The sequence below is a fragment of the Chrysoperla carnea genome, chromosome 3 (assembly GCF_905475395.1).
Source record: "Chrysoperla carnea chromosome 3, inChrCarn1.1, whole genome shotgun sequence".
Taxonomy (NCBI): domain Eukaryota; kingdom Metazoa; phylum Arthropoda; class Insecta; order Neuroptera; family Chrysopidae; genus Chrysoperla; species Chrysoperla carnea.
In genome coordinates, this window is record NC_058339.1 from 26,843,462 (window position 1) to 26,858,021 (window position 14,560).

The window sequence follows — 14,560 nt, forward strand, 5'->3', positions numbered from 1 at the left end:
ACTTTATTAATGACCGAGGTTATAATACCTACTATTTAAGGTTGATACTCCATATATGATGTTAAATATATACAAACAAAAAGGTTTGTTAGGTATTATTATTATTATTTGGAAACTAGAAAACGATTTTAAGCTTTTAAATTTTAATGTTTAATTTCTAAGGTTTTATATTTAGAGTACATATATTTGAACAAAAGTTATAACTAACATACACATATCTATTATGATATTGTGTATCTTATGTTAGGCTATGTATTTTATTATGTTGTTTTTACATTTTGGTGTTTTATTGTACAGATTAAATATTATAGTTAGGACTATTAAGGATGTATGAGCATGACAACAATGTTTGATTTAAAGGCTCAAAATTTGTTTGTAGGTAGTCTTTTACTCAAAAAATATGTGGTTAAAATTTCAGCTTAGGTAACCGTGTAAATTTTTAAGAAAAAAGTCATTAAAAATCGATATAAAATACATTGGCTCTTATAGAGGAATCTCAAAAAACGACATATTTTGGAAGTTTTTGATAATTTTCATTTGGAATGAATGAAAACAAATTTAAAAAAAAACTTTTTAATAGAAAGTAAACATATTAGCAATGAATTAGAAAAGAGAAAAACTAAGTGTCACCGTCCATATAAGGGATGTAAGAGCAGGGTAGATTAAGGGTTGAAATTATTTTTATCTTATTTTCAACTTTGATGATGAATTTTGTTATAACTTCATGAATGTAGACGAAAAATAAAAATAAAATTTTTCGATATGTGTCTTGGTTTTCGATATATCGAAAGCTAAATAATTAAACAAAATTTTCAATTTTCGATATTTTGAAAATTAAGCCAGATATCGAAAAATTTTATTCTTACTTTTCGTCTTATATCGTCAAGTTATAATATAAATTTATCATCAAAATTGAAAATATCTATTTTTAAATTTGTGCCCCCACTACCATGCTCATACATCCTTAAGAGATTTATATATCAATAATAGGCACCTATATTTTGGATAATGACATATTCCAAAGATATTTTATCTTATTTCGTTCAAGGCAAGCATTTCTTAAAAAAAGCCTCAAATTATTTTATTTACCACTTTAAATGGTAATTATACAAATTTACAAAGAACAAAACAGTATATTGTCGTGATATTTCTGGAGAGGGTTGAAATTTTGTACACTAAGAACAATTGGACGAAAATTCGTAATTTTTTTTCCATACATGGTAAATTTTTTTTATGGAACCTTGGTTTGGTAAAAGGAGTATAAATAAATAATAAGAAAACGTGAAAGAAAAAAAAGCGTCCGTTAAAAAAAATATTGAAAATGTCTCCAAAAAAAACGGTTAAATTTGATAATGTGATACGGAGTTTTTAAATACTTACGAACATTTGATTCCCGAAAAACGATAGTTGTTGTTAAGACTATTAGAAATAATAGGTGGAACTAATAGCTGAAACACTGAGGTGTGTAAAATGAGAAAAAGACCAGTCTGTTTGCGAGCTCGCAATGCCATCAATAATTTATCAGACCCTGTATTATGTAATATATACCAAGATATACTAAGTTTAGTCCCAACTTTGTAACGCTTACAAATATTGATTATATGAACAAAATTTTGATATAGCTCGTCATTAAATCATCTAAATAGTCCATTTCAGATTGTCTGTCCGTCTGTCATCACGATAACTCAAAAAAAAATTTAGATATTAAACTAAAATTTGTATATCGTGCTTAGGACGTAAAAATTAAGTTTCAATTCGTAATTGAACAACATAGAATCAATTGGGCCTTGGGTCCGTAGAACCCATCATTTTCTCTAAAACTATTTAGGATAGTTGAAAAATTCTAGGTAGCTACAATCAGTGGTAATGTGAAAGAATTACGAAAAACGAAAAAAATTTTAGAAAGTACTTTCGAATATTTTCGAAAAGCAAAACAACTGAATAATCCACACGTTCTATACAAGGTATTTCAACAATTAACTAAGTCAATTCATTGTTTAATAAAAAATTTTCAAATGTCTGGATTATTCTGCATGACCTGTATAATGAATATATATTCAATTATTAAATAGGCCTTCACACTTTTGTAATTTATGACGGTTTATTACAATCCCTTTTAACGAACAGACAATAAAACATTTATTTAAAACTATCAACTATTTGTGGTCAACTGTATATAAAGGGCTCTTGAAAAATTTACTACATCTGTGTTTTGTTTTTGATATGTTTTGAAGAAACAAATGAATACAAATAATTAAATTTTATTTTATTATTTGGTAATAATTTCCAGTGATCCGTGTCTAATCATGAATTCATTACTTTACCCTTAAATATAATTCTTTGAATTTAGATATGTATTATATATCGTACTCATAGATATTTGAGTAATAATATAATGTACAGCAGAAGGTAAATGAAAGTTTCCCATGGGTAAATATAGATGAAAAATCGAGTGTATCTTTCTACTATACAAAAAAAAAGTTTACATAAGTGGATCGTACGCACAATTTATCTCTTAGTACTCGTGGGACACTTTCCTCGACTTGAGAATTGGACACCGGTCTAATTTGTTATATCTAAGATTAGCTAGAGCTTTTTGCTTGAAAGATTGGAATAATGTTATTTATCATACGTTTGGCGCATAGGATTTAGACAATCATAAGCCCAACACCAATCAATTTCGAAGTTAAAAATGTAAAAAATGTTATGTTAGCATGGTTATCTACAAAAGTTTCCTGTATTACTATTATCAAAAAATCCATCGGTATCCCCTTTGAAAAAATCGAGAAAAATGCAAAAAAATTTTGGAATTTGTTGAAACTCGGTGGATGGGCTTATTTTGATCCAAAAAGTATAAAAATCAGGTAAATTTAATGATTAAATGCAGAGTTTCTGAGATATCGCAATATTTGTATCGATTTTAGTCCGTATCTCAAAACGTATTCGACCAGTCATCAGATGCACACGATTTTTGTACTTTCTAAGTTTTATCGAAATTGGAGATAAATAAAAAGGAGAAATTGGCCGAGCGGGTATCTGCTAGTTTACTATAGAAATCTTGTATGAAAAATTAATTTTAGACTCTACTTTGTTTACCTTTCGTGTTAGTTAAAAAAAATTTATTGTATAAAAAGTATACACGTTCCAGGGCCATAACAAACTTTAATATAATTATCAGGGTAAATACATTGATTTTTTTAGTATAAAAACAAACTTCACAAAATTAGAAGAATTTTTATACCATGTATATATGTAATATACAAGGTATACTAAGTTTACTCCCAAGTTTGTAAACTTAAAAATAAATATTGATACTATAAACAAAATTTTTGGTATAGGTTTATAAAATCACCTAATTAGTCCATTTTCGGTGGACCGTCCGTCGGTCCGTCTGTCAACTCGAAAACTCAAAATCGAAAAAAGATATCAAGCTGAAATTTTTACAGCGTACTCAGTACGAAAAAAATGAGGTAGAGTTGGTAAATGAGCAATATAGGTCAATTGGGTCTTGACCCATCTTGTAAACAGTTAGAGATAGAACAACAGTTTAAATGTAAAAAATGTTCCTTTTAAAAAAATAAACAAATTTGTTTGAAACATTTTTTCATAAGCATCACTTTTTACTCGTGAGGGTGCAAATTAGGCGCAAATTGTATAGTGTGTATTATATGGGAATATCACTTAAGTATGTGTGACATTAATGTATGTATTAAATAGTTTATTAAGGACTTTTTTTTTCTTTCGTAAAAAACAAAAATAAAAACATTTTTACCAAAATAAACAAATTTAAATGTAGGAACATGGAACGTAAAAACCCATAAAAATAATACAAACTACACAATATGTGTATAGTATAGTAGTGTATATAAACATTCATACCAGGAAGAGAGGATTGACTACACTGCTGCTGCTACAACTAGGACTAGACTGTTATACCATGATCCTGTCGCAATGTGTTATGACCCCGGATATTCACGGAACTACAGTTGTAAGGGTTTCCTTCCATTATATATGTTACATACATATATGTTGTACACATAGGTTTTTGTTTTACATAGAAAAATATACCTATACTAGAAATAGGTATGTTTTAGACTGTGATGTATTATAAATGCCTATCAGCGTGACGAAAAAGAAGATTTCACAATGTCTTGATCTTGGATATTAATTCTTTCTTATTACAATTAGTACGCAATCCTGAAATAAGCTGCGAAAATTGTTGATTTTAAAATCAATATCTGGATGACCGAGCTTTGCTCGGTTATTCGCCAATAGATGTCAGCAAGAGTCATATTTTTCACTTTAGACTACTCAAACGCCTCCTTTTTGTTATGTTATAATTTGCATTGTATTTCATTAACTACGTTATACACCAATAGATGTCTGAGGAATTTTTCATGAAAAGACGGATAAAAAGGACATTTCTGATAAATGAAACCTAGCTAGATCGACTTATCGCCCCAAAAAACCCCTACATACTCATTTTCATGAAAATCGTTGGAGCCATTTCCAAGATCGTTGATATATATATATATATATATATATATATATATATATATATATATATATATATATATATATATATATATATATATATATATATATTTTTGGACATGTAAATCTACTCTGTTCTTTTCTTTCTTTTTTTTGACAATTTTCATGTACAAATTTTGTATATTTTTCTATGAAATAATAAAGTATTATTATTATTATTATTATTATTATATATATATACAAGAATTGCTCGTTTAAATATATAAGATTTTAAGAGTTTATTTCTAACTAATTTTTCATGTCGTTGTTAACACCGCATCAAATATTATTCTAATAATTTCAAAAATAACTCTTCAAATAATTTCACTTCTTATTAGTCCCCGAACTAAAAAAAAGGGGTTTTTGACCGCTATGTGTGTGTGTCTGTATGTTTGTCTATCTGTGGCATCGTAGCGACTAAACGGATGAACCGATTTTAATTTTTTTGGTTTCATTTAAAAGGTAATTTAACGGAAAGTATTCTTAGCTCAAGTGCAAGCTTAGCTTTCCGTACCCGAAAAAAGTAAAGAATTTATAATATTTATAAAGAATTAACAATAATTCAAAAGAACAAGATCAACTCAAATATTTCATTTCAATTAAAATATTTCTGAAAATTTGTCCTTAAATATGATTAGGCATCCTTTTCATCTCATCTGATGTTCTGGACTTTGATATTGATTTAAGAAGGAGTGTTATAAGTTGAAAGTGTTTATCTATGCGTCTAGTGTTTCTAAGTGGTATCGTAAAAAATCGGTTTACAAGGAATAAATCGCATTTGTCGGGGGTTTTTTAAATTTTATGAATTTTACTTGTTAAATAATGTAATTTTTTTTTTGGTAGTTACTTCTTAATGCAGTCGCTCTCAGGTGGAAAAACATTACCTTGATGTAAAATAGTTTTTTAAGCTGATACAACAAAAGAAACACATTTATGAAGTAGAGCCATGAATCATGAGTTATTAATGGAATAATTTAAAGAAATTACGAAATACAAAATTTGGTGGAGGTGCAAGGAAATAAAGATAAGCGTTTATAATATTAATATAATAAATGAGTTTGTATTGGCACAATGTATGAGTTTTATTTCAGGCTGTTTCCATGGTAGCCATAAACTAGTTTATTAATATAAATGTATATGAATGGACATATAAGTTTATGGTTTGTATATATAGATAACATTGAAAATTTAATATTATTGTTGAGGGTCGGGGAAAAGTAAATAGATTCGAATAGTTGTTTATCTTGTTGTCAGATTATGAAAAAGGATAATTTTAGATAAGGGATCAATTTAAAATTTGCCAGGTCTAGAAATAACAAGCTTTCTCATTCTCTCTTAATATGGCTACGAAATTAAGTCTAAAAAATATGTTTATATCTAGCTTTATATCTAGACAAAACCATCCTTAAACATGTGTCTCTATATAATAAATAAAACCTATTAAGTATGCAAGTTATGTATTATCATTGCATAAAAAATACCTACCAAAGCCATCGATAGTTTTATATGTCCAACGGTTAGAATTGATGTGTTTACATTTAATGATTTAAAACCTATTAAAAGTACTTATGTTGAAAAACGAGCTCTTCATTTTGCATAATTTTTCTACGTTATAAATTTTAAATTGCAAGAAAACAAATTTTGGCAAAAAAAAGGAAAAAACATTTTTTTTTTTCCAAAATTTTTTTAATGTCTCTAAGATGATAGTCTTAAACATTCAAAATCACAAATTAATTTTTAATCGCTTTTACTTAGTTTTGTGCCCAAATTTGAAAATTTTAGTAGATAACTTAACTAACTATAACTTTCTTGAAGCTTGAATATTTTCGGAGAGATTTGAAATCAGAGTTCATCTGGGTAGAAAAGATCAAAGATTTTAAAATCAAACATTGTTGTCATGCTCATACATCCAGAAGAGAGTTTTTGCTTTGGAACGCTACCTACAAGTGAAAATAGAATTTTCAATTATTTTTGGTTCGTCCTTCTCTGATTTATATCTTTGAATATACAATATATTTGACACGATTCAATCAGAAAAGAACCTCAAATAATCAACTTTGATCTCAATTTCCGAAAGATTGGAGCACAACGTTAAATATTGAAGTACATTAAGTATAGGAACTATCGAAAACTCAAATATATATTGAGTCCCTTTAAGTCTTAAAATACGGAACCCTTACAGATCGTCATAATTCAAATAGAATTATTATATGCTTTGAACTGTAATCAAAGAAAATCAGACTAAAGAGTAAGAAACTTCAACAACATGAATACAAAAAAATTGTTCATAAAGTAACAGTTGAAAACAAAATAAGTATCAAAACAGTAAAGAACACAAAAATAAAAGTTGTTTCTTAAAAAGAAATTAATTTTTTTCTCATAAAGGTATTTTCGTTACATAATTTGAAAAGTATGTATAAGTAAGCTGCTCTACAGAGTGGATTTTGAAGAAAAGTATAATAATAAACTTTTGTTAAATATTTTGTATATATGACGCGAACTAAGTAAGATAAATGACTTTAACACATAACGTTAAATAAATTTGACATGAAAAAATTTTTAACCTCACTTCTTTTTTTTTTCACCAACCAAACATTATCCGGTATTATAGTGGTTTTAAGGATTCCGTTACTAAGTACGATTTAAATCATCTTTTCTTTTTTTTTTTTGTATTTATAATACAATTATACGGGTGTTACGGATAATGCTTTGATTTCTGATTTTGTGAAGTAGATCGTAGAATTTTCCTAGGGCAGGATTGTTTTTTATCAAAGGTTACCCTAACCTTACATTAATGATGTGCTTTTTAACACCAGAACTTTTAAAAAAGGCGCTGTTATAAGTTTGGCCGCTATGTGTGTGTGTCTGTTCGTGTGTAGCGCCTAAACGGATGAACTGATTTAGATTTTTTTGGTTTTGTTTGAAACGTAATTTAATGGAAAATGTTGTGTATATATTTCAAGTGCAATTTTAGAGTTACGTACCCGATAAAACTAAACTTGGCGGTGATCTTCTATATCGGCTCAGTTTGGAAAAGGCTTTAAGGAAAAAGGCAATTTAATGGAGAGTGTTCTTAGATATTTTTCAAATGCAAGTTTAGGGTTCCGTACCCGTAAAATTTGTCGGGGATAGGTATATAAAGTAAGAAATTAATATTACTTTTTATTTTTATTAAATATTTTATTATCTAAATTAAAAAGTTTTTTTTACACAACCTATTTGTTTAAGCCTAAAGAAAAGCGATTAATTTTAAAACGCTTCCGCCATATTGATTCGATTTTTCGTATTTTAATTTCTTATACCAACCGTTTATATTTAAAGAAAGTTCGTAGAAATCGTAGAAAGTTTGCAATAGCTTTTTCCTCGTCGCTCGATTCACGACAAAATGTTATTTTTCTTTATTACTACAGTAATCTTTTTCGATCCTCCAAATGGTGGATAAAAATAATGATTTAAAAATCTTAATTTTTAAAAGCACGATTTACAGATTGATAAACTCGAACTTGAATAAAAGCTCATGCTGTTTGTATTAACGGAAGTGTTTAAAGTTTTATCTAAGAGAACCTAGGTTAGGTTAAGGTTAGGTTATATTGGCTATCCACGAAGGACTCACTTAGGCTATAGAGCCCATTGTGTTACCATATATGTGTTTTACCACCTTTCCGCTGATAATTTCATTTATCAGCCCTCAATGGGCTGAGTGCACCTCCTGCATGCATATACTATGCACTATCGAACTCGCTACCCTAAGCATACCGCGGACGGAATTGGTTACGCCTTAATCAACTGAGCTAATAGGGCGACAAGAGACCCTAAACAGGCTAGGATTTAATACTGTATTGACAAATTTTAAGTATTTTGTTCACAAAAATAATATATTGTGTGTTATATAAGATGTCAGTGCAATGTGTGTAATATCTTCAGCACGCACTCATTCACAGCTCTATTTTACGTTTTCTTTTCGTTTCGTTACGTTTTTTTTTGTGTGTGCGTTGTTTCACCGCCTTCAGTTAAAGTAAGACACATACATTCACAATCAACTACTATCCCGTCTTCTGCTTCTATCACTTTTATGGTTTTTCTTTTATCTTTATATACCTTGTTATAAATAATGGGTTAACGCTAGTCATAAAAAAAATTTGTTTCATAAAAAATAGATCAAAACACCAAGACGCAAATATATATTTTCAATGTAGGCTTACTATTTTGCAACTTAGATTTAAAACAAGTGAAAACAAACAATTGACTGAGTTAATTGTTGAAATACCATGCATAGTCAGTGTTGATTTCTTTATCACATTACACATACAAACATGTGACACATACATAACTAATAAAGTATAGTATATATGTAAATGACTTTATAGGTTTCTGCATTACCGACCGACATTTAGTGTATAGTTTGTACACATATTTTAAATTTGCGCCTAATTGGCGCCCTCACGGGTAAACAGTGATGTTTACGAAAAAATGTTTCAAACAAAAGTTATTTAATTTTTGATAAGGAACATTTTTTACATTTAAACTTTTGTTCTATCTCTAACGGTTTATAAGATGGGTCCTATGGACCCAAGACCCAATTGATCTATGATGCTCATTTACGAACTTGACCTCACTTTTTACGTCCTGAGTACGCTGTAAAAATTTCAGCTCGATATCTTTTTTCGTTTTTGAGTTATCGTGACCACAGACGGACGGACGGACGGGCGGACAACCGGAAATAGACTAATTAGGTGATTCTATGAACACCTATGACAAAATTTTTTTCCTAGCATCATTATTTTTAAGCGTTACAAACTTGGGACTAAACTTAATATACTATGTATATTTCATATATGCATGGTATAAAAAGTTGCTTCTAATTGCAACATTAGAATGTAAAAAGTAATAAACTAACTTTTTTCTTTCTTCTTTAGAGAGGCTTAAACATCCCAATCCCTATATATTATAAATGTGAAAGTAAGCATGTTTGTTTCTTTGTTACGCTTTCACGCTAAAACTAGCGAATGGTTTTTAATGAAACTGTATAGCAATATAGCTGATATATCAGAATAACACATGAACTATAATTTATAAATATATATTAAAAAAACAAAAAAAACAAAAAAAACAAAAAAAAAAATAAATTTAATTTGACACCAATTTTTTAAATTTTTACAGAAGTCTTTAATTTATGGCTCAAAATGATGATTATAGATGGAGTAGATCTATAATCATCTTTTTGAAGCATAAATTAACGAATTATGTAAAAATTTTAAATAGTAAATGTCAAACAAATCATGGCCAACTATTCTGATATATTTAATGTTTACATTTAACAAGATTGAAAACTGTGTATATCAAGAGAAGGTGGAGGCTATAAAGCGATGGTTTTTACTTTTAAGCCCAGTGAAGCAGGTGGATATCAATAAACAGACACACATTAAAAAATCACTCTGTATGAATAATATCAAAAAAACAATAAAAATAAATCAAAAATAAATTATATTACAGGAAAGCCTTTTATATTAAAAAAAAGATATATATTTCAATCTTATACATATATGCATAACACTCAAATAAATGTAAATATATCCCATTTTGTTTTAATAATGATTATTGAATATCAATATAAAATTTAAAAGAAACCATAAGAGAATAACATATTATCTAAAGTATAGCTTATTTCAAAAATATTTGAGTATTCTCATGGAGCAATCATATTATACATACAATGTAATAAATAATATGAGACGAAATCTTCCCGTTTTGATTTGATGATCCATTCCAAACTTTCTTCGACAAATATTTAATGGTAATTTTACATTCTAGATTTTATGGTCGTTATGAAGCTTTAGTTTATACATTTGGCGTCCAAATACATATTTGTGTTGAAAAATTTGGAATTTAATAGAAACTTTATGTGGGTGACGAATTTATATAACTAATTTTAAAGAAAGTTCAGTTGAATAGATAAAATCAATACATATTATTATTTTCATATATGGAACAGACATGTGCACATAAAAAACATTATCTCAAATGGGCTATTTGAGGTTGGAAAAATTTTTATGTAAATGATATAATTAATTGAAAAGGCGCCAACTAAGTTGTATTTATACGTAGTATAAAGATGTTAGTCGTAAATATATAGTGTTATGTGTGCTTTGACCTATTTACTAATTGGACAATGTTATTTGGGCCAAATATAAAAGGAGAAATGTTAGTTTTTAACTTTACGCCATTTAATGATAACGTATCAACAGGGAATAAACATAAAATATGTTGGAAGTTCAATTCCAAGGCACAAGACAGCATTACGTGCTACAAATAGCATCTAACAATAAGTCACCGTGACAATCTGTCACGAAAAATTAAACTAGTTCTTGAAATCTGACAATTTACAATGATGTAAACTATGACACACGATTGGACGAATTTTGTCCAAGAGTTTTTCGGTTAAAATATTTGTAATCTTTTTTATTTCATTTATATGATAAAAATTGGTAGACAAGAAATACTTGAAACTTCGTTAAAACTACCTTACTTACGAAGTTTAGCCAAAAATTCATTGATAAGTATGTCACATTTTTTTTTACTAATACTATAATTTGGCGGCAGATAAAAACTAAACAATTTCTTGATAAGATCATAAACCAGTCAGTTATTAAGCACCAAAATTGACAAATGTTAAAGTATTATTATCAATTGTTTGTATTATGATGATTTTTAATGATCTCAATTTTACTAAATGGTATAAAAATGTTGTCATTTCAGTACAAAAAAAATTATATATTGTTATTTTACCAGAAATTTAATTATTATTATATATTTTAATGTCATTATTACGAAATGAATGTAATAAAAAAAAAAAAGAAATATGTTGACGCCAGCATAAAGTTTAACATTAACATACGAATAGTATCCATAAACGGATTATCAGAATTATTTTCATGAAAACGATTCAAAGGCTACTCCACCAGAAGGAATAATTTATTTGGCCACATCCAAATATTTTAAACAAAGTTTAATTGAAGCTTGAATTGCACATAAAGGAAGAAAATAAATTTTTACCTACACAGGATTTTAGACCGTGGGACAGAAAGGGTGCTTTGTAAAATGATTAATACATACTTGAAACTTCGTGAATGACTCCTTTTGGCGAAACTACCGATCGCCTCTCTGTCACTTTTATCGAAAGTGTTACGTTCTCAAATAAGAACAATAACGTCATATTTAAGCTATCGATCAAATAAACTAAGCAGGAAATTTGTCGAGCACTGTGATCATTTGATAACATTAATAATTGATAACATCGATCATACTTAGGTTAGGTTAGGTTAGAGTGGCTGTCCTGGGGTGGAATATACTTAGACCATAGGTTCCGTTGTGATACCGGAAAAGGTTGGCCCATCCCCAGCCACTACTTCATGAACCATTTGGAGCTGTTTAAGAACAGCAGGAGTGCTTTGACGTCGACGGATTTTAGGTCGGAGAGGTCGTCAAAGTGAGGCTGGCTCAAGTAAGTCTATCTTCTCATGGCAAGAGCTGGAAAGTGACAAAGAAGGTGAGACATTGTCTCCTCCTTCTCACTACTGTGACAGCTCTTGCAGCAGTCGTGATACACTGCTCAGGCGTTCAGCATGCCTGCCGCCCAACCCATGCAAAAGCCGCAACAACTTTTCTAATTGATGCCCTTGGAATTGATTTAAGATCTTCGGAACACCTACGATTGTACTCAGACCTCATCTGTCTTGTAGTGCCATAAGTACATTCCTCCCTCCATCTCTGATCATACTTGATAATATTTAAAAGCTGAATTTCGATTTTAATGGTTGCCCTCACGTAAACAGCTTCTTTGGGTGAGGGACCGAATGATAGTTCTGTAATTATAAAGTTTGCGTTAAAAAGGAATTATTTAATTACTTCGATGTAGTGTGAACAGACGTACAGTCTTCTGAACGCATACTTTTTTCAAATGTAATGAGGAAGAAGGAAGGAAATAACCAATAACTAGAATGAGTGAAGTAGTAAAATAGTAAGTAGTACATGAGAAACGTAAAAAAAAAACACATGGAATGTTGAAATATAATACCGACTTTATAATATTAGAAATACTAGAGTTTTGAACGTGACTTCAAACTCAAACCGTTTGTACATACGTGTTAGCTACAACGATGAGTATGATGATTTTTTTTTTCAAACCATTTTTCTTCTTTGTCAGACACTAAATAGTTTGAATAAAGTTCATCGTAGTTCTTTTATTTTTCCCCAACATTTTTCTTTTGTCCTTTTGGTCAAATATATGACATGAATACATAAGTTTTTTCGAATATATATATATATATTTTTTTCCTCTCGAATTGTACCACCGTTGCATGTACAGTTTCTATTATAATTTTTTTTTATAATATAAATGGAACACTTAACATAAATTTTTAGCTTTATCAGACATTTTTATGTGTTCATGGTGTTAAATAATTATATGCATATATAATTGAGTTTTTGTTGAATTATATTTTATTATATTCGCGAAATTATTTATAACTCTTTTTAAATGAAAAATTTGAGGATAGGTAAGATGGCATCTTTATCATGTAACTTCGTTTAAGTTTATTCAAACAGAATTTCTTTCGCCAATTCTGAACGGTAAAAATAAAAGTGTAAAAGCCTTTTATCTTAATAAACCAATTGCGTATTATCAAAATTTAATCGGTATTAAAATCAAGTTTTAATTTTTGTTTTAAAACAAAAAATTTTCGCGTACATCCAATTTTTTGAAGGGATAGCGTGGATAGAGTTTCGAGGTAAAATTTGGGAAAGTGCTTTTCTCAGACAAGTCAAAATCGATTACCACCAACCATTCAGTTATTGTTTATAATTATAACGAACAATTTGTACAGGCAAATAGTCTATGCATACATATTACACATACTTCACACTATTTGTTAGACTGGCATTTAACCCACAAAATGGGTCAGTACTCCGATCCGAATGCCACTAGTGCTATTTGCCTGGCACACAGATAAAAGTTTGTTTTTTCGATAATTTTCATTTACATTAAGACGTAAGGTTTTAATTGTTTATTTTTGATTCTCGAAGTTCATCAGATTACCCTTTTTACCACTGATAAAATGTAGATCTTTAATAAAATTTAGCTCCTTTCTTAAAGTTCATGTTCGGCTTGGCGTTGATATATTAATCGCCACATTCCCTATTCTGAAATGTTCCTAATATTAAATAATATAATATTTAAAGAATCTTTTTGAAAAAAAATCATTAAAATCGAAGCTGTTGTAGAGGACTCCTTAAAATGACTATTTGATGCATTCCTTTATCCGACTATATAGCCTTATCATGAAGTGGTGACTCCAGATCGGAGTATATACCGATTTTTCAGACTAAATTCTGGTCTATACATGTATCTAATAAAAAAAACTTGATCACCGATAGTGTTATACTCAACCACCTTGTTATAAAATAGGTATATGTATACCCAAAGGTACTCTAGGTGTAATATATCTAGATACCCTTTATATGTAATATATCTATGTAATCTATGTGTTGTTGTTGTATTATAATAATAATGTACGTATTAGTTAATATCATCACTTACCGATATCTGCTGAACCACCCCATGTACCTTGTTGTGCTTGTCTTGCTAATTTTGTAATAGCATCCACATATAGTCGGGACGCAGCTGCTGCGCCTGTAATAAACCATAAAATATACATGTTACAAATAATAATAATTATTATTATTATTATACGATACTCTCAATAAATATGAAAATTTTATAAGCAATTGTTTGTTTTTTTATTTTTACTTCCAAACAGAAATCATATTATTACCACCCCGAAAATAGAAATGAAAAATTCTATGGTTTCTTTACGATTTTATATAATTGATTTTGATTTTATGTTCTATTTTTAGCACCCGAACTTAAAAAAAGGGGTGTTATAAGCGCTATGTGTGTGTGTCTGTGTGTTTGTCTGTAGCATCGTAGCGCCTAAACGGATGAACTGATTTTAATTTTTTTGGTTTCATT

At 28.9% G+C, this 14,560-nt stretch overlaps 1 protein-coding gene across 1 annotated transcript in view; it reads right to left on the reverse strand.

The window, feature by feature from the left end:
- Positions 1–14,560, reverse strand: part of LOC123296646 (GATA zinc finger domain-containing protein 14) — a 382,239-nt gene that overhangs the window by 120,721 nt on the left and 246,958 nt on the right. Inside the window, exon 3 of the mRNA XM_044878206.1 lies at positions 14,129–14,221. Within this exon, the coding sequence (XP_044734141.1) occupies positions 14,129–14,221 (93 nt within the window). The remainder of the gene's footprint in view (positions 1–14,128; positions 14,222–14,560) is intronic.